Source organism: Mustela putorius, unplaced genomic scaffold, assembly GCF_011764305.1.
Source record: "Mustela putorius furo isolate JIRA1106 unplaced genomic scaffold, ASM1176430v1.1 tig00003836_pilon_pilon_pilon, whole genome shotgun sequence".
Taxonomy (NCBI): Eukaryota; Metazoa; Chordata; class Mammalia; order Carnivora; family Mustelidae; genus Mustela; species Mustela putorius.
Genome location: NW_025421989.1, coordinates 22,739,834 through 22,760,356, shown reverse-complemented (window position 1 = coordinate 22,760,356; position 20,523 = coordinate 22,739,834). Strand labels below are relative to the sequence as shown.

Here is a 20,523-nt window from a genome sequence, read left to right as displayed (position 1 = left end):
GGGAGGGGCAGTTAGAGAGATTCCAAAGGTGAGAAGGATGCAATAGTTTATTGCTGATTCAAAGTAGATGGGCTCAGGACTGGAGGCCTAGAAAAACTCTGTCAGCTTTGGCTGACAGTCAGAAAAAAATAAAAATTAAAAATAAAAATAGGAGCACCTGGGTGGCTCAGTGGGTTAGGCCTCTGCCTTCAGCTTGGGCCATGATTTCGGGGTCCTGGGATCGAGCCCCATGTTGGGCTCTCTGCTCGGCTGGGAGCCTGCTTCCCCCTCTCTCTCTGCCTGCCTCTCTGCCTTCTTGTGATCTCTCTCTGTCAAATAAATTTTTAAAAATCTTTAAAAAAATAAAAACAAAAACAAAAAACAAGGCCTCAGTATTATTTCCACAAAGAACTGCACCTGCCAACAACCTGCATGATCTTGGAAGGAGATTCTTCCCAGAACTCACGAGGAGAGGCCTACCAGCTGAAAGCTTGACTCTGGGCTGCAAAAATCCGAGCGCAGAATCTAGCAAACCCATCCCAGCATTTACACGTACAGAAATGTAGATAATACCTACTGAGATAACAAACATGTGCTGTTGTAAAGCAGCAAATTTGTGGTGATTTGTTACAGCAGCCATATAAAACTACTATAAATTCCTGAAAACCTACAGGGTCTGTTAGAATCCATCATCTGCCAATGGAAGCTACATAGTGATTTCCCTTCCTTCCTCATCTACAATGTAAGAGGGAGGCTTTGGTTTTTGACCACTCAGTGCAGCTTACTGTTCAGTGTGTGAATTCAGTGGCCAGTCTCAAATAATTCATTAGCTTTAATTTTCCTTTATTTCTATTTTTTATTCTTCTTAATATCTCCTAACTTCATGAATATATTTTTGCTCCAAGATATTATAGCCACTATATTCTGTGTCAAATTAGAGTCTACCTATCAGCAGGCATGGAACACTGGGTGTGGTGCATAAGCAATGAATTTTGGAACACTGAAAAAAAATTAATTTTTTAAAAAAAATAGACTTTTGTGAATGTGGTGGAGGTATCCAGGGTGGGGGTGAGGGGTAAAGGAGTGTCTAAACCTCACTGTCAGAATTACAGGGGAAGGCAATTGCTGTGAGAGGAAGAGCCAGGAGGAGAGATGGAAGCTGTAGGGAGTTGGAATGCTCTGAGTCAGGGGAGGCCGAGGGACAGCAGCTGTCTCTTCCACCAGAATCAGGTGTAGCCTCCAGAGGAGGACAACTGAGGAGAGCTGGTCATCAGGTCAGATCCTAGTTTGGACTCAAAGGCCCAGCGGGGAAGTCCCAGTGGAGGGAGCTGTCATGCAGGAAAGTGCCGGGACTGGGGACTCCACACAAGTGCTGAGACCAGGGCAGAGCCAGCTCTCAAGGGACCCTGGGGTGAGGGGCAGGAGGATCCTAGGAAAATGAACCCCATGAAAACCCCCAAATTGTGTTTGATTTTCATTTGCACCTTCCTTCTTTAAACCTGCTTTTAGTACTTCGGCCATAGGGTCCTTCTTTCATTGCCAGAGAGCCATCATGGAATAGTGAGAAAAGAAAGTAATTAAGAGACAGAAGGTTGGCTTCAGGCTGCAACAGCGTGGGCTCCAGAGGAATTCAGACCAGGGCTTTATTCTCAGGGTTGTGTTTTCTGAAACATGTGAAGTCATGAAAATTTCAGAGATATGTGTGCCTCAGGTTTCTCGTCTGCAAAATGGGCTTAATGTAGTCAGCTTGCTCTCTGGCTCAGTGATACCTTGTGAGGTCAAAAACTGTTGGAATGCAATTTATGTAAGGCACCTGGTACAAGGAATGGCTTTTTGGATATTTTTTTTTTTAAAGATTTTATTTATTTATTTGACAGAGAGAAATCACAAGTAGTCGGAGAGGCAGGCAGAGAGAGAGGAGGAAGCAGGCTCCCCGCTGAGCAGAGAGCCCCATGCGGGACTCGATCCCAGGACCCTGAGATCATGACCTGAGCCGAAGGCAGCGGCTTAACCCACTGAGCCACCCAGGCGCCCCAGCTTTTTGGATATTTAATAATTACCAGTTATTACTATTAAAATTCTGACATCAAATGCTATCAACCTCCCATCTTGGAATTTTAAAATATATTTTTATCCTGGATATGTCAGAGAATATACATAGCAATACAAAGCTCTAATACATAGCACACCAAATCAGCCAAGATACTTTCAACCAAATAAAAGTAAGTTACCCACTAAGGAACATTTTGAGGATTTTTATCGTGAGCTGGGAAAATCTTCCCCCGCTGTATGCATAGAATGTTCATAGAAAATGTGTCAAGGGCTACCTAGTTCACTCTCATCAAAACATCTATCTCTTTTTTTTTTTTGAGTTTACCAATTTACACACAAGATAACTTAATTTAAATACCCTATTAAAAGAGTGATAAAAATATATGTTTATAAAAAATAAAAAATTTAAAAAAAAAAAAAAAAAAAAAAAAAGAGTGAGCTCTTAAAAAAAAAAAAAGTTAAAAGAGTGAGCTCTGTCTTTGACAGTACAAGTCAAAGATTGCCAGCAAAATGGCTTCTGAGAATCACAGGTTAAGGTGTAATTAATTACCCTTATTTCTCAGAGACTCCCTGGAAACAATCTACATAAAATATCTAGTTTGTGCACTGTGTTCACCTATACTGAGACAAGAGCACAGGGCACCTTTCATTTCTGTCCCATTTCTGGCTAATTCGTGATCTTAAAAAGTAATTTCTAGAAATAGTTTTCCAAACCAGGCTTTATTTTTTTTTTTAATATTTTATTTGAGAGAGAGAGTGAGGGAGAGAGAGCATGAGTGGAATGTAGCAGAGCAGAGAGAGAGAGGGAGAAGCAGTCTGGTTATTTTCATAACCTCACTACATCTACAAAGTATAACAACAAATTCACAGGTTTCGGAGATAAGGGTATGGGTATCTTCATGGAGCAATTACTCAGTGTACCTCCAAGGTGGAAAAAGTCTCCCGGGAGACATGCCAGCTTTGATAAGAAAAGAAAAACTAACAGGCCATCATTTTACTGACTTTTGTCTGTATGTGCTGCAGGGGAAAATCCTGGTTTTCAGGGTGCCCAAAGGCACCTGGTATGGGGCTCGATTCCAGGGTCCTGGGATCGTGACCTGAGCTGCAAAGGCAGAAGGTTAACTGACTGAGCTAGGCATCCCCACACCAGGCTTTAGCCTCTTAACTCTGGACACAGCTTCTGAGGGTTTGGCCCTTGCCTCACTCCCACAGCAGCTTCATCTGATCCACCACCCAGCTTCAGGTAAAGCTGACTCACACCAAAGGACTTGCAGTTTTCCAAGACCCCAGACCCACGAACCTCGGGGTGCTTACACTTGACTTCTCACATCTGGATCCTCCCATGTCCTCTCCTTCTATTCACATGTCCTTAGGTTTTAGGGTGTATCCCATCCTCTTTCTTACTTGACAGCTGTTTCTACACTCTAAAACCCTATGGGCACGGTAGGTGGGTCTTGTTTATTCTGACACTCCCAGTACTAGCAGGAAGCCTCCCCAAAATGCTGAAGGAATATCTAAGAAATAAACGAGACAGTGTGCAAGAGGTCTAATTTATTGTGCTACAATTAATCCTACATTCTTAAGTAATCTATATGTATATGTACACAGGCAGTATCATTTAGTTTTAAAAAAACTAAAAGTGAAAAGAAAATGCAATATTTGGCCATCTTTTACTTTTTCTCTATTTCTTGACCCCAAGTATCTTACTGCTGAATTCTTTTACATTTCCAAGGAAATGCCTAATCCACTGACATGTTATCACAGTCCAAATCAGTAAATAAGATGAGGAATTTCACAATTTGGTTTACAAAATAATAATCTCTTACTCTTAAATCTCATGTACAGCACAAAATTTGAAAATGTTATTCATAACCTTGGTTTTTTGAAGCTAATAAACCTTCTATCGAAAGAAAAAACAATTAAAAATTAACATATAGAATGAGAACATAAACATGCTATGCAGTCTGTTTTCTCTGCCCCACCCTGACCTTCCACTAAAGAGAACATGTATTTTTTTTTAACAACAAAATGAAGAATCTGTCTCACATTTTACTAGGGGTGGGAGGAGCTGCTAGCCGTGGCCCTGGAACGGGCACTGGCCATGGCCTTGGAGCGTGCATTAGCCCTGGCAGCAATAAGAGCCTTGGCTGCAGCTCTGGCTTGGGCTCGTTCTTCCTCATCCCTCAAAGCCTCTTCATAATAGGATGGAAAGGCAGAGGGGATGGTATCATGGATCTTGGCCAAAAACTCAAGAACTCTCATCTTGCTGGTCTCAGCGTGGGCTCTGGGACCCCACAGGAACTCATAGCGTGGAGGATCACTGTTGACCACCTGCCTATACTCCAGGTAATTTTCTTTCACCAAATCTCTGGTGATGAGCTTCCTCGGCTCCCCATAAATGAAGTGCTTCCTCCCAGGATATAACCCCATCATATTCAGCACTTCCCAGACTTGCTCCTCAGTGGCACAGTTGCCCTTTGTGAAGATCACGCCCAGAACGGTCATCAGCAGACCAGTCTCAGGCACACTACTCTCATTACTCAGCCTCCCATCATAGCTTGGTTCCAATTTGTTGACAAGCACATAGATGTGCCTATTGGGATCCACCTCCTTCATGTCGAGGCCAAAGACCAGCTCTAAGTGATCAGAGGCTTTCCTGAGGATCACATGGAAGTAATTCCTGTAGATCTGAATTACATTTCTAAGCATATCTGCCTTGGTAATGGGCTCTTTGGTTTGATACTTATATAGCAGGTAGTATACCAATATAAACACCTTCTCCCCCAGAGGGCTTCTATGGAAGGGCTCAGTGGCTATTGGATTCTGGAAGGATCTTGGCCTTCCCTGTACTTCACTGGTGCCTTCATTTGATCTCATGTATGACACAGCTGCAGCAGTAGTGGCGGTGAATGTGGCTGTCCGAGGACCCTGGGGATTGAAAATGATTCAGCTAGTGAGCTCTAAAGGAATGTCTTCCAAATGAGGGGAGGAAGAGGAGTGCAACTGAGCAGCGGCTTGAGCACTTACCAGATCCTGTGAACCTTCTCGGGCCTGTCGGCGTCTCTCACGGGCCCGGAGCTTACTCTTCTGACCCCGAGGCATGATGACTCTGTTCAGGTGCAGCAGAGATGTGGACAGGTGAACCAGTAACCTGGAAGAAAGAGGATAAGATGGTGTGTGCCCATTCACAGGGCGATGCTGTCTTGGCTTTATAAATGACTACCTCTGCAGGTTTTCTTACGTGCACTGCTCAAGGAATTCACAATGTTCATTTTCTCTTCTCAGCTTGTTTCCTAAAAACCTTGTGAAAGTAACGAGAGTTCACCTTAAACTGCTACCTGCCTGATCTGCCTAGGGCCTTCTAGGGTGACAGCAAGGCCTAGAATAGCCAGGCTCTATGGAGGCCTCTCTGTTTGGGGTAGGTGTGTTTCTCTCATTTCACTTCCAGGACTATCATTTTGGTTTCTGGCCACTTCTGATTTCCCTTTATTGCTTTCAGGCTGACCTCATTTCAATACTTCCTCTCCCTTTGATTCCAGAGGAGAAATTGAGGGAGACTTCAACTGACTATATCTTCTCAAGGATGACAATACAGAAAGAGCTCAGAAGGACTGTCTCCATCCTGGGGTAATTAGGGTCCTTACTGTTCATTCAGGGTCCTCACCTCATCTTCTGCTAGGGCTTGGTACTCTTCCCTCTCCTGGTGTGAGAGCACATTTTAAGACAAGGCCCTTATATTTTTAAAAATTACTTAAGAGGTCATTAGGGAGCCCTTAGTCTGACATATCTGCCTGATACCTTCAGGGTTTATAGCATGGTTGGCACTCTGTGCAGACCTGCTTTGATATGAAGTCAGTGGTTTTCTTAGAACTCAGTCAAGGTCTTTCTCACTACTCTTGTTAGAATCTGTAACCTCTTTCTGCTTTTCCGAGGTTGATGCTCCAGTCCAATGGCCTCACCTCTCTAAGTTTTCACAAGGAGAATTCAATGGATGCTTCATCAGACAATTCCTGCCCAGGGCCTGTCAGAAATCTGTGTGACCCCTTACCTTTTGGGGTAAAGAGGGTTCCCTCAAACCTTTTGCACTACCTCTTGGCAGGACCTAGAAGTAGTTTCTTTCAAAAACCTAAAACAGCCCTCCTCACATGAAGCCATTCACTTTGAAATGCCAGATTTTGTAATTCAGGATGCTTTGCATCCAACCACTCTCACCTTCGCCCTCCCTAGGCTGGAGAACAGAATCAGAACTCTGAAAACCCTTTTTTTGGGGTGGGAGGTCACTCGGACCTCACTCAGTGTCCTCACCTTTACTTCTGTTAGGACCTCAGACTCTTCTATTCACTGACCCGAGGCCAGAAACCCCACCCCAATGCCATCTCCTCTTTGAATCTACAAAGGAAGAATTTAGAAGGTACCACAGAGGATGTTCCTTGCCCCAGACTCACTGTTGCTGATGGCAGGGCCCAACTCTGTGCAGCCCACTCTTACGGGATAGTGGGTATCCTCATATCTCATGAAGGGACTTATCTTATCTCCTGACAGAGCCTGGGTCTTCTCCCTCTAACTTACACAGTCCCCTTTGCACCAATTCTTTCATTTCCCTGAGACCAGAGATAGAATTCTGGGTGTCTTATATCCGGCCACTCCCACCGGGGTCTCCCAGGCCTGGCCGGAGGGGCCCGGGTTCTGACTAGCCTTTCTCATCTGTTGTAGGTGGTTCCGTCAGAACTTAGGGTCTTCAACTAGCTCTGGAAGGCCCAGTGCCAACCCCTGATCTGATACCATCCACTCCCTGTCCAGAAAGGCACTACATGAGGTAATCCTCGTCGAGGATCTGCCGGGATTCTGCCAGCCGCCTCCCCCCCCCACCCCCCGCCTTTCTGGTGTGCACGGCCACGCGCGCATTCCTCAGACACGGAGTGGGGAATGGGGGGCTGGTGTGCCCTCAAGTCTCATTCAGGGTTTTTACCCTAATTCCAGACGGAATGGAACTCTTCCCAAGAGTTCTCCTGCTCACCTGATACCACCAGCCCGAACAATACTTTCACTTCTCGGAGAAGCCAGAGACGGAAGTTGGGGGGAATCCACTTCCCACTTCCGGTTATTCCCATAGGGGCTGAAGGCAGGGGTGTGGCCTTTGGAGGTGAAGGGTGGAGTCTGTTTTGTGGGGGTGGAAGACTCTGGCGAAACTTACTCAGAGGTCTTTTGTTGTCTCCTGGGAGGTCTAGGACGTGACTCTTTCGTGATTTGAGTCAGTGAGCCTCAAGCCAAGACTTCGTCGTCGGGTATCCCACCTTCCAACCCTCCATTCCCAGTTGCCAGAGGGTGAAGTGAAGGAGCCCCTGAACCTAACAGCGAGTTATGGGCTTAGAAGTGCTGATAGCAGGGATGGGTCTGTATAGGTCCATTCTGTTATGGTGGAATGGCTCCCAAAGAACTCCCTCAGGATCTTAACTGTTACATCTTAGGGTCTGGGACCCTTCCCTCTAATGGCCTGAGGTTGTGGATATAAAAATTTCTGTAGATTGTGTGATAATTTTGAGAATGGTTAGTCCGAATCGTGTTTTTAATTTTTTTTATTAAATATTTTTAAAAATTTCAATTCAGTTGAGTCAGGGTTGTGGCAGTAATGGAGTTTTGGATTTCACATATAACCATCATTCCCAGCTTAACAAGAAAGTGTACCATCTCCAGTAGTTTTCTTTTCTTTTTTAAAGATTTTATTTATTTATTTAACAGAGAGAGAGAGAGCGCGCGCGCGCGAGATCACAAGTAGGCAGAGCATCAGGCAGAGATAGAGGGAGAAGCAGGCTCCCTGCTGAGCAGAGAGCCCGATGCGCGGCTCGATCCCAGGATCCTGGGATCATGACCTGAGCCAAAGGCAGAGGCTTAACCCACTGAGCCATCCAGGCACCCCTCTCCAGTAGTTTTCCATCCACCCTGTAAACGTTTGCATTGTGAGTCTACCCCCTACTCTAGTTAGTGTCTGGTAGCAACACAGACCACCAAACACAGCCAGAATACATCTGCCCTCTGGTGTGCAAAGAAGTCAGGAACTGCAGGAGGTAACCAGAGCTGGGGATAACACCTGGGTTGTTTTTCAAGGCATGTCTACACTCAGCCCTTTATTCCAAGGGCCACTGGGGTAATTAGCCTCCACGAATTCCCCCTCCAGTTTTCCCTCCTTGCAGTTGCACAAGGGCACTGCCCTCATTGGTAATACTTGGTAATACTTGGCCTATTTTAAACATTCTGAATCACCACCAAGCCCACCTGTTTGCACAGCTTCAATATCAGTGGCACATGGCCATGTACATAGGGGAATAAATAGCCTTTTCCATCAGGTATCAAGATCTCTCATAACTTTGGTCACTGGCATGGATGCATGGAATGATTAGAGTAGTGGAGAGATGTAGCTTTCCCAGAGTCCATCGGTAACATTACTTAATGGGTGACACAGGGGAGCTTTATTGTCTGACACTGGTCAGGGGGCATTTTTTGGTGGGAGGGTTGGGAGATTGGTGGGGGTGGGAGTGGGAAAGGATGCTGGGCTTGCCTATGGTTCTTTTAACCTGAAGATCTACCCACTCATATCACTCTACAACTTTGGGCTGGCTGTGATGATTCAGAGATTTCCTAGCCTATCCATGTAAACTGTCTGGTACCCTCCACCCAGATTCTACACGTTCTCACCTTCTGGCAACTTTTCTATTTTTTTTAATAATTGTTTTTATTTTTTAAATTTATTTTCAGTGTACCAGAATTCATTGTTTATGCACTACACCCAGTGCTCCATGCAATATGTGCCCTCCATAATACTCACCACCAGACTCACCCAACTTCTCACACACCACCCCTTCAAAACCCTCAGACTGTTTTTCAGAGTCCATAGTCTCTCATGGTTCATCTCCCCCTCCAGTTTCCCCCAACTCCCTTCTGCTAAAGCCTTCATTCAGGTTCCTGACCACCAGCTGCCCTGGGTTCTCTGGACTGGTTTTACTTATATGTGATCTCTCTCATGGATCCTGAAAATTGCTCTACTTCCTCCACCCCTGGTCTTCCTGATATTTCTTCACTCATTGATGCTTTCCGGTCTAGGCCCATTTCCTGGTGCCTGGTCATTCTGGTAAATTCGAGCTTCTCGAAGTAAAGAGGAAAGTCTTATGGACATAGAATTTTAAACTATGCACTCAAAGGAATCCTAGCACTTAAGATATCACTATAGAAATCTTGCTTTATATAGGTGAATGATTAAATTAATTTTCTGCTTAATCTGTTTAGAAAATAGTGTAATACAATTTAAATTATCAGAGAGATAGTATATTTTTTATCAAAAGTTTGACCAAAATTTAAAAGATTGATAAAATAAAATGCCACTGAAAGCTTAATTTATTCACATATATAAATATATGAAAAGATAATTTGGTATAAAATTATTAGAACAGAATGTCATCAATATTTGTAAAACTTCACTGTTGTCAGATTCTTTCCACTCTAATTGCATTTTTCTACATCTCTCCATAATAAAACATCCACATTTGCCAAGAAATGATGTTCAGTTATGTTGATATCAGTTCTCTTAATCATGAGAAACAATTTACTGTGTCCATCAAGAGGAGAATATTTAAATTAATTATGGCACATATGTGGTTTAGAATTCTAAAATTAACAGAGTGAGGTAGATCTATTTGTGCTCTCTTGGAAAAATCCTGCATTTATTTTATTCAGGGATGAGGACAAGAGGCAAGATGATATGTACACTGTTCCATGTGTATTTTTGAAACTCACAGTGTATTTTTCTTTTAAAAAAAGTTTATAGCAAAAGATATTCTTTACATTGGTACATATAATAACATGGATTAGAAAAAAATAAGTACCCAACATTGAGGCAATGGTTAAATGAATTGTGGTTTAAAGTCAATAAAATCAATCTAGTTTCTAAAAACTACAATTATAGAAAACAAAGTAAAACATGGCAAAAAATGGAGAATAAAATAAGTAAGCAAAGAAGTAATAGAGAATTATATGTATCCTGTGATTTCAACAAAGTAAACATGTTCACATAGCAATACAGATTGAAAGGGGATATATGAAAATGGATATAAATGTCTCTGAATGATTGATTTATGGTTTTTTTCTTCAGAATTTTATTAAATAGTTCATATTGTTAGTGTAAAAGTTAGAATAGATTAAAAGGGTGTAGATATCCTTTTTTAAATTTAAAGTAATTTTTTATTATGCTATGTTAGTCACCATACAGTACATCATTAGTTTTTGATGTAGTGTTCCATGATTCATTGTTCGCATATAACACCCAGTTCTCTATGCAATATGTGCCCTCCTTAATATCCATCACCACTTATTGGTGGAACACATGGAATAGCATGGAGGACATTAGGAGAAGGAAGGGAAAATGAAGGAGAGGAATCAGAAGGGGAGATGAACCATGAGAGACTGTGGACTCCAGGAATCAAACTGAGGGTTTTAGAGGGGAGGGGGGTGGGGGGATGGCTGAGCCCAGTGATGGGTATTAAGGAAGGATAATGTATATCCTCCACAAATAAGTGAAACCATAAGACAATCATTACAGTGTATTTTTCTAACCCATGTATGTAAGAATAGGCCTAGAATCAGTCTTAAAATACTACACACAAGATTTTTTAATGCAGTTACCTCTAGGAAGGGATAAAATTTGAAAGAACATAGTAAGGAAGAATTATAATCTCTCCCTATTGTTAGATTTTTTTAAAGATTTTATTTATTTATTTGACAGAGAGAAAGGGAACACAAGCAGGGGGAGGGGGAGAGGAAGAAGCAGGCTTCCCACTGAGTAGGATCTCAATCCCAGGACCTTAAGATCTTGACCTGAGCTGAAGGCAGACGCTTAACAACTGAGGCACTCAGGCGCCCCAAGCCACCCAGGTGTCCCTATTAGAATTTTTTGGCAACAAGAACATATGCCCTATTTCCTTTGTCATTAAAATATTTAAATAAGAGAACAGAAATACTATCTGTGTAGTTTTCAGGTAAAGTAAATGAGATGTAATTGGAAAAATCTGATTGCAAATGGCTTAATATAACAAAATTTAAATTGTTTTGTACATAAAATTTGATGGGCATTGGCAGGGTGTCTCCATTGTCAGGTGACCCTGGAATCCAGGGTGCTTCTATCATGAGCTTCCACATCTCAACATAGGCTCCGCATGTTTGCTGTTCAGTGAAACAAAAAGCATAGAGTTGGCACACTAGTTCTCAAATACCTTTGGAGGTGAGAAGCATGCTTCTGCGCATACTACAGTGTCAAGGATAGTCACATGACCCTTTGTAGCCACTGGCAGGTACCTCCATATGAACCAAAGATAATGAGACATGAAGTGTCTTGAAGATCTGTAAACCTTCCCATTAATGGGTACATAATAGGTAGTCAGAAAAGAGCAACTGTTCTAGTTTGTTATAGCATTAGCTCTCTTTGTTCCTGGAGGATTTTCTGAGATCAGATTTCCTTGCAATTCAGCAACTTTTTCTAGTGCCCCTATGTGACTAATGTTTTCAAATACAGAACCACAGCAGTTTTCTAAAGGACATTGAAAATTTCAGCAGGGAGGTGTCACCCTTTTTCACTCTATAACACCTTTCTGAACTTTTACCAATAACCTCTATACTCTCAATACACTGAGAATTTTCTGATTCCTTTTGCTCAATGAAAAACCTCTAACTTGTGAGTCTTTGCTATCCACCACCAGAAGGACATGGCTGAACACTTGTTCAGGTATCTTTAAACACACTGAAAAAGTTTCAGAATTTTCATCTGGTGCAGGTATAGACAAGAGTCATGTGTATGCTAACATTTTTTTTCTTTCTTATCAAATCTGGCATATCTGCCAGGGAGACATCTTCTTCCTTGGAAGTGGACTGAATAATTGTTCCACAAGGATGCCCATGCCTTTATCTTGAAAACTTGTCAATATGTTATGTTACATGGTAAAAGGCACTTTGCATATGTGATTAAAATTTTGTACTCTATTATCTGAGTGGGCCCAATCTAATGACATGAGCCCTTAGAAGCAGAGGACTTCGTTTGGCTGGAAGCAGAAGAGAAATGCAGCAGAGTGGGGGGCAGAAGAGTTTCCGCATGAGAAAGAGTCAATATGCTGTTTCTGAAGCAGGGGCCCATATGCAAAAAGTGGAGAGAGACCTTGAGGAGCTATGGCAGTTCCAGCTAACATTCAGCAAGGAAACAGGGCTTCAGTCTTATAGTCACAAGGCACAGAATTCCTCATAGAACTAGATTTTGAAAGCAACCTGTGTATGTGTGGAATGAGATGCTTCTCAGTATCTCTCAGTAAGAACCAAGACTGACAGCTTGATTTGGGCTTTGTGTAACCCTGAACAAAGAAAACTGCACAGCTAACCCATATATATTACCTACAAAAATGTGAGATAAAGAGTGTGTGTTGTTCTAAGTACCTTGACTTACAGCAATTTGTCAGCAGTAGAAAATTACTACATCCTCATGGAAGGACACCTGAGATTTTAGGAATCTAGTCTCTGCCACGGTTGCTATATAATGATTTCTTCTGGCTTTCCTCATCTACCACTTAGGAGGAAGGTTTTTATTCTTGACCACTTTGTTAAGTTCACTTATCAACATATGGGTTCAGTGGCCAGTCTCAAGTAAATGATCAGATTAAATTCCTCTTTATTAAGAATTTCATCTGTTTTTCTAAAACCTCTTCCCTAACTTCAGGGTTATCTTACAAGAATCAGTAGATCCTGTGCCAAATCAGACTGCTCACAAGCTGACTTGGAAAAAACTTAGAAGCACTCAGAGCAGATGAGCAGTCTAAACTTTACGGCCAAAGGTCAGGAATGGGACAGACAGTGGACATCTTCAAGGGTTTGGAATGTTCTAAGTTAGGGGAAACGCAGGTGATTCTGGGCTTTCTGTTTCATTGGGAACATCCTGAAATTGTTTTTAATTCTCATGTTCTTTTTTATTTGTTAAACCTGGGCTTAATACATTGGCAAGAGGGTCCTTCATCTCAGTTGCCTGAAAGACATTGTGGAGCATTGAGAGTAGAAATGAATTAAGAGACAAAATATTTGCTTTATTCAAGAAGACATGAAATAGTGAGGAACTCTAAATGAATTCAGACCAGAAGTCCAGTCCCACTTCAGTCATTTATGACAGGGGAAGTCAGGAAAATTTCAAAGATCTGTAAGGTTTTTCAGCTAGAGAGGCCCTGATGTGTAGGATTCCTGGCATGTATATAATATATGAAAACACTTGGCATAGTGTCTGGCATGTACTGAGTCTAATAATTTTCAGTTATTATTATTTTTTTAATCCAAGAGGTATGGGAGGATATGTAGCACTCTATGAGATAGCATAACAAATCAGCCAACATGATGCATAGCTAAATTGTAAAGCTAAATTGCTTGCTCTGCAAGTTTTCAGGATGTTACTTATTACATGCTGGAGGGAGTCTTCCCCAGTTAAGTGGAACTTAAGGGTCCTTTGTGTCAAGAAGCACCTCCCTCCAACTGCCCTTTCATCCAGACCACTTTTGTTTTCCTTTATTTCAGTTCCATTAAAAATTTAGCCCTCACTTGGAGTTTGCCAAATTACACAAAACCTAATAAAATGAACTTTAATGTAGTGGGCTGTGTCTCTTCCAGGCCAGAGCTAATATCGTTAGCACAGTGGCTTCTGAACATAGCCATTTTGTATATCACTCCTATTTCTCAAAAACATAGTTTGTGTGCTGTGCTTAACTGCACTGGGAAAAGAACAGCAGGAAAGGATGCAGGACACCTTCCACTTCTGTCCCTGGTGGAGATTTCTCTCTGGTTAATTCATGATCTTAAAGTAATTGCGTGAAACAGTTTTCCATTCCAGGCTTTAGCCTCTTAACTCTGGACACAGCTTCTGAGGGTCCGGCCCTTGCCTCACTCCCACAGCAGCTTCATCTGATCCACCCTCCAGCTTCAGGTAAAAATAACTCATACCAAAGGACTTGCAGTTTCCCGAGGCCCCAGACCCACTAGCCTCAGGGTGCTTACACTTGACTTCTCACATCTGGATCCTCCCAGGTCCTCTCCTTTTCACTTGTCCTTAGGTCTTAGGGTGTATCCCATCCTCTTTCTTACTCCACAGCTGTTTCTACACTCTAAAACTCTATGGGTGGGTCCTGTTTATCCGGACACTCCTAGTACTAGCAGGAAGCCTCCCCAAAGGTAAGATGCTGAAGGAATGTCTGAGAAATAAATGAGACGGTATGCAAGAGGTCTAATTTATTATGATGTAATTAAGTCTACATGCTTGAATAAGCTAAGCACATCTAAGCATATCTCTTAAATTTACAGAACAGACCAAATAGTGATAAAGGAATACAAAGATGTATCATCTTTTTCTTTTTCTCTATTTCTTGATCCCAGGATTTACTGCTGACTTCTTTCACATTTCCAAGGAAGTGCCTAATCCACTACTACATTATCTTTTTCCAAGTAACTGAATAAAATGGAATAATTCCCAATTTGTTCTATAAAATAGTAAAATGCTTACTCTTAAAACTCATAAATGTCAATAAATGTGTGATTTACACCATTCACAAACTCAGATTCTGAAGCTAGTTAACCCTTCTATTAAACAGAACAATATTGCAGTGCCTGAGTGGCTTAGTCAGTTAAGTGACTCTTGATTTTGGCTCACGCATGACCTCAAGGTCATGAGATCAAGCCATGTCAGGCTCTGTGCTGGGCGTGGAACTTGCTTAAGATTCTCTCTCCCCTTGCGCCTCCCCACCATTCTCATCCTCTCTCTCTCAAAAAAACAAAAACAAAAACAAAACAAAAAAACACTTAGACAAATATCCAGATTATTATGTAAAACAGGAACACAAATGTGTCATGTACTCTCTTATCTCCAGGTTCACCCTGATCTTTCACTAATGAGAACATTAGCTGTTCTCTTCAAACACATAGTAATAACCTTCTTCAAACTTTACTTGGGGCAGGAGAAGCTGCTGGCCATGGCCCTGGAGCGTGCACTTGCCATAGCAGCGGTACAAGCCTTGGCTACAACTCTGGCTCTAGCTCGCTCTTCCTCATCTCTCAAAGCCTCTTCATACCAGGTTGGGAAGGCACTTGGGACGGTATTATGGATCTTGGCCACAAACTCTAGGACTCTCATCTTGCTGGTCTCAGCGTGGGCTCTGGGACCCCACAGGAACTCATAGCGTGGAGGATCACTGTCGGCCACCTGCCGGTACTCCAGGTACTCTTCTTTCACCCAATCTTTGGTGATGAGCTTCCTGGGCTCCCCATAGATGAAGTTCTTCATTCCATCATATAACCCCATCATATTCAGCACTTCCCAGACTTGCTCCTCAGTGGCACAGTTGCCCTTTGTGAAGATCACACCCAGGACAGTCATCAACAGGCCAGTCTTGGGCACACCTCCATTCTCATTTACTCTCCCATTATAGCTGGATTCCAATTTGTTGACAAGAACATAGATGTTCCTGTTGGGATCCACTTCCTTCACGTCAAGGCCAAACACCAACTCCAAGTGCTCAGAGGCTTTCCAGAGGATCTCATGGAAGTGATTCTTGTAAATCTGGATTACATTTTTCAGCATATCTGCCTTGGTAATGGACTCTTTCATTTGATACTTGTACAGCAGGTAGTATACCAACATAGCAACCTTCTTATCTATAGGGCCTCTGGGCCAGTGCTCAGTGGTATCTTTGGCCTGTGAGGCATTTGGCTTTTCCTCCACTTGCTTTTTGGCACCTTCATTAAATCTTGTGTTTGGAGCAGCTTCAGCAGTAGTGCTGGTGGAGTGGACTCTGCCAGTAATTTGAGGATTACTGTGTGCTCCTGTGGCAGGTGAGCTCTGGGGAGCATCTTTGAAATGAGGAGGTGGAGATGAAGAGGGCTTTTCTTTCTCTGGTACAGTAGCCTGAGCATCCACCAGATGCCCTGACTCTTCTCGAGCCTGGCGGCGTTTTTCACGGGCACGAAGCTTACTCTTCTGGCCCCGAGGCATGATGATTCTGGTCAGAGAAGCAGGCACGAGTGTGAAAAAGACTACAGATGATTCAGTGAACTGGAGGAAAGAGGATGAAATGGTGTGATATCCTCTATCAGGGAGATATTATCTTGGGCTTTATCAACAGCCATCCGTCCAGGTTTCCTTGAAGGCTCTACTCTAGGATCCTTCAAGGCTCCCCTTCTTGGATTAACCTTTACCCTGAGGACTCTGGAAGTAACCAGAGCTCACCTTGGGCTGAAGCACCCCACCCGTACCTGAGTCCTACTGGAGCTGATACAGGATTTGGCAAACCTAGGCTCTATGGTGCCTCCCCTGTTGTGGAGTAGGGGTATTTCTCTTCACATTCAGTGTCATTACCTTTACTTCTTGCAGGACCTAAGGTCCTCTGCTTAACTGATTTGATGCTGACCCCTCAGTTCAAAGCCCTCACCTCCCTGACATCCTGGAGAAGGAACTGAAGGAGAACCACTTCTGAGCACCTCTGCCTAAGGGTGTCCTGAGATGACAGCAATGGCAAAGCTATGTGGACCTTCCCCATCCTAAGATAAATAGGCTTCTCACTCCTCACCTAGAGCCCTCACTTTGGCCTCTTGCAGGGCCTAGGACTCCTCTCTTGGCTGATCTCCGATCTATCCCCTCATAGCAAGACTCATATTTTTGAAAGGTTTGAGAAAGAGCTTAGGAAGGACTCAGTTTAACATACCTTAACCAGGAACCCCTTTGAGAGATGATATCACATGGAGTGCTCTGTGAAACAGCCTCTGTTCTGTGATGAGTGGTCTGCTCAATGCTCAGATTCCTTACCCTGGCTCCTCCCTTTGACTCTTGACTCTCAGGTATCCCTGCTTCCACTGACCTGAGGTCTATAAAATCACACCAAGGGTCTCATCCACCTGATATCCTGGGATTTGCAGTGGAGGGGGGGTTTGGTGGGGGAGGCGGTGGGGGAAAGGGGGAAGGGTGGAGAGTCAGAATGCAGTTCTCTCCAAGGTTTTCCAAGACTGACCACAGAGGAGGATCCTAACTCTGTATCCTCCCTGCCTCTGTTCTCACTTGGACCTCTAGAATGGCCTGAATCATCTCCTTTTAATTGGGCTCATCTCCCTGGGACCACTGAGGATAGAGAGACATCTTAGCCTCATAATCTTGCTAAGGATCCACCTGAGTTTAAGCATGGGAGACATTCTTTGGGACCCCTTTTGTCCTGAGGGAGGAATTCCCCTCAGTCCTTGTTTAAGGTTATGAATTTCATGCAAAACCATTCCTCTAGGGGGTCACCTGGGTGGCTCAGCGCATTAAAGCCTCTGCCTTCGGCTCAGGTCATGATCTCAGGGTCCTGGGATCGAACCGCACATCGGGTTCTCTGCTCAGCAGCGAGCCTGCTTCCCCCTCCCCCTCTGCCTGCCTCTCTGCCCTCTTGTGATCTCTGTCAAATAAATAAATAAATAAATAATCTTTTAAAAAATTAAAAAAAAAAAAAACCATTCCTAGGACTCCCTCCGCTTACCTGAATAGTATAGCCTTAAACCAAGGCTTTTATGTACCCCTCTTCCCCCGACTAACCAAAAGGTGAAGCGACAGGCACCTGGGCCCTGCAGCCATACTAAGAGCCTCCCAGGGCTAACAGCAAGAGTGGGCTCTTTAGGGCCTCCACTGTTCTAGGGAGGCTGTTTCTCTAGACATAAATAGGGGTGTTTGTCAACTCCTGGTAGAGCCTCGGACTCCTTCCTCTGATAACCTGAAGCAAACACCCGAGTCAAATATCTTCAGCTACTGGGGTTTCCCAGGGCTGACAGCAGGGGCCCGGATCTGAGGAGATGCCTCTGTTATGGGGGAGGGGAAGTTCCACTGAATTCACAGAAGGTCCTACATTGACCCCTCCGATACGAACACCCCGGGTCCAGGCTATTATTTCTCCGAGTTCTCAGAACAAGAATTCAGAGTATTACATCGGTTTATCCGTCCCCGGAATCTTCTAGAGCTGACAGCAGGGACAGGACCGTGTGGTCTTATGGCTTTCGATATAGGGGATTCCCTCAAACCTTACTCAATATTCTTATGTTACCTGGAGTTGAGCCTGTATTTCTCCCTGGGCTGCCCCGACGCTGTCCTTCTCGCAACAAGACCTCTCCTCCCACAGACCCCCAAAACGGAAGTCAGTGTGCATACATCCGGCTACTCCTGGGGGGCCCCCCCAGGCAGAGCGATAAGGAGCGCAACTTTGTGGTGCCCCCTCTGTTATGGTGTGAGTAGTACCGAAAGTCTTCTCGTGAAGTAGATCCTCATTTCGGCTCCTGGTTCATTGATTAAAGGCTCCTTAGAAAATATCACCTCCTCTTCGTAAACTGGGCAGTTTGTCAGCTTAAACTCTTGCAGATGGTGGGTCAGTGTTCCATCCAGGGTGTGAGATTGAGAAGCTGCAGCACAAGGTAGGGGGGCTAAGACAGATTCTGAGATCTCAGAGAAAATACATAGTGATGATAGGATTTCTTTACTAGTCAAACAGACTTCGGGGAACTTTTTGTTCAAAAAGATCTACTTGCTACAGGAAAGAGGCAGATCTGCATAACTTTGTGAGACCCAGGTATTTTGATGTATTTAATGTTGAACAGTGTAGTGAAATTCATTTTAGTTTTGATTCTCATTTATAATACATATAAACATATTTTAATAATTACTGCTTTGTACGACAAGACTGTTCATATTACTATAGTTATCTATACACCAGTTTTTTAAAGTCCTTATTTACTTAAATAATCCATAATCTTTTCCCTTGGATTTTCTAAATGATGATCATATTTGCAACAAATAATTTCTATTTCTTTTTACTATTCCTAACTTTTATTTATTTTTGTATTTTTATCCTCTGGCTATGCATTCTGATCCAGTTTACAGGTAGAGTTGGTAACATACTGCTGACTTGCTCCTTACGTTAATGGGGATGCTACTAACATTTCACATTTAAGTTTGTTTGCTATAAGTTTTAGGAGATGGAAGTTCCCTTCCAATATTAGTTAGCTAAATGGTATCCTGCATTCACATGGAATTTTTTTTCAGAAGTTTTTTCTTTACTTCAGTACATGATCAAATGCCTTTTAAATCTTATCTGTTAATGTATTTTAGGCAGTTTTTTTCTAATGTGATATTGTTATATTTCTTAGATTCAGCCTCTTTTTTTTTTCTATTTAATTCACTGCTATATTGAAACTTATATGAATTTATTTAGGATCTTTGCCTGTGTGGGTGAGCTTGGCTTAAGTGTTCTGTTTTCAAAGTGTCCTCAGCTGATTTTCTTATCAAGGAGAAGTAGACTAGGAAAGTAAGCTGAAAAATTGCCTATCTTTTTGTATGCTTTGGATGTGTTTACATGAGATGGTTGTTAATTTTTTGTTTGTTATTTGTTAGAACTTGTCCCTGACCACTTTGTCCTGAAACTTGAAAGTGACTGAAACTTGGAGGATGGTTTCAGTTTGTATTTCTTGTTAATAGTTATCTATTTCTGCTTGAACCTATTGAGTAATTAATATTTTTTTCTAAATAATTATCTATTATCACTTGGGGTTTTAAATTTAATGGCTATGTATATATTATATATAGTAGAAAGTTTCAAACATATATAAAAGTAGACTGAATAGTATAATAAAACCAATATACTTCAATCATCCACACACGGCCTACCTGGTTACATTTCTACCCATATCTACTCTCATCTCTTCCACTGAAATTATAAGAAATAAATCCTAGATGTGAAGCCATTTCATCTTTAAATATTTAAGTATCTATTTCTAAAATATAGGTATCCTTTATGAAACATAATTGTTCAATTATACATATCCTACCTTAAAAGTAATACCATCAAATGTCCAGTTATTTTTCACATTTAAAAATGTGCCTATTTAAAAATGCTTTTTTCTTGAATCAGAATCAAAAGTCTATTCATTGTTATTGCTCTTTATGCACATTAATTTGTAGATACTACACCCCCCACATCCACATATTATCTATTTTCCTTGTCATTTTGTTGTTGTTGTTGAAAAAAAAAACCTCATGTTTTGTCCAGTTTTATATGGCATGGGTTTTGCTGATTGCAACACTGGTATTCTTCTCCCTCTGTACTTCTTTAAATCAGGAGAAGTTTCATCAGATTAAAGTATAGTTTTTTACTCTCTCTTTTTTTGTTTGGAAAGACTTCCCATAGGTGATACTGTGAATTTCTATCATAAGGAACCTAATGTCTGTCTTCCTTTGTGTTCATGTTCACAATCTTTGAAGATTAGCATATTTATCCATTAATTAAAGGTTGCATAATGTTAATTTTGTATTTCTATCATTTTTTCTGAGTTTATTAGATGAAATACGTTTCTATGCAAAAAGCTATCCTTATTCACCATTTGGTAATTAGTGTGAATAATTACTTATAATTTTAAAATTATAAA

General features: G+C 42.2%; 2 protein-coding genes across 2 annotated transcripts; both read right to left on the bottom strand.

Annotated features, from left to right (window-relative positions):
• Nucleotides 1–3,567: 3,567 nt before the first annotated feature.
• On the bottom strand, nucleotides 3,568–9,153 carry LOC101694425 (melanoma-associated antigen B10-like). Its single transcript, XM_013061110.2, has 4 exons — nucleotides 9,073–9,153; nucleotides 7,049–7,188; nucleotides 5,059–5,182; nucleotides 3,568–4,959 (listed from the first exon to the last, which is right to left on the bottom strand). The coding sequence occupies exons 1-4, from the start codon at nucleotides 9,151–9,153 to the stop codon at nucleotides 4,084–4,086; spliced, it is 1,221 nt and encodes a 406-aa protein (XP_012916564.1). The 3' UTR covers nucleotides 3,568–4,083.
• A 5,700-nt stretch (nucleotides 9,154–14,853) lies between these two features.
• On the bottom strand, nucleotides 14,854–16,086 carry LOC101669947 (melanoma-associated antigen B10-like). The gene has a single exon (XM_004761866.2). The coding sequence runs from the start codon at nucleotides 16,079–16,081 to the stop codon at nucleotides 15,035–15,037; it is 1,047 nt and encodes a 348-aa protein (XP_004761923.1). The 5' UTR covers nucleotides 16,082–16,086; the 3' UTR covers nucleotides 14,854–15,034.
• Nucleotides 16,087–20,523: the final 4,437 nt, after the last annotated feature.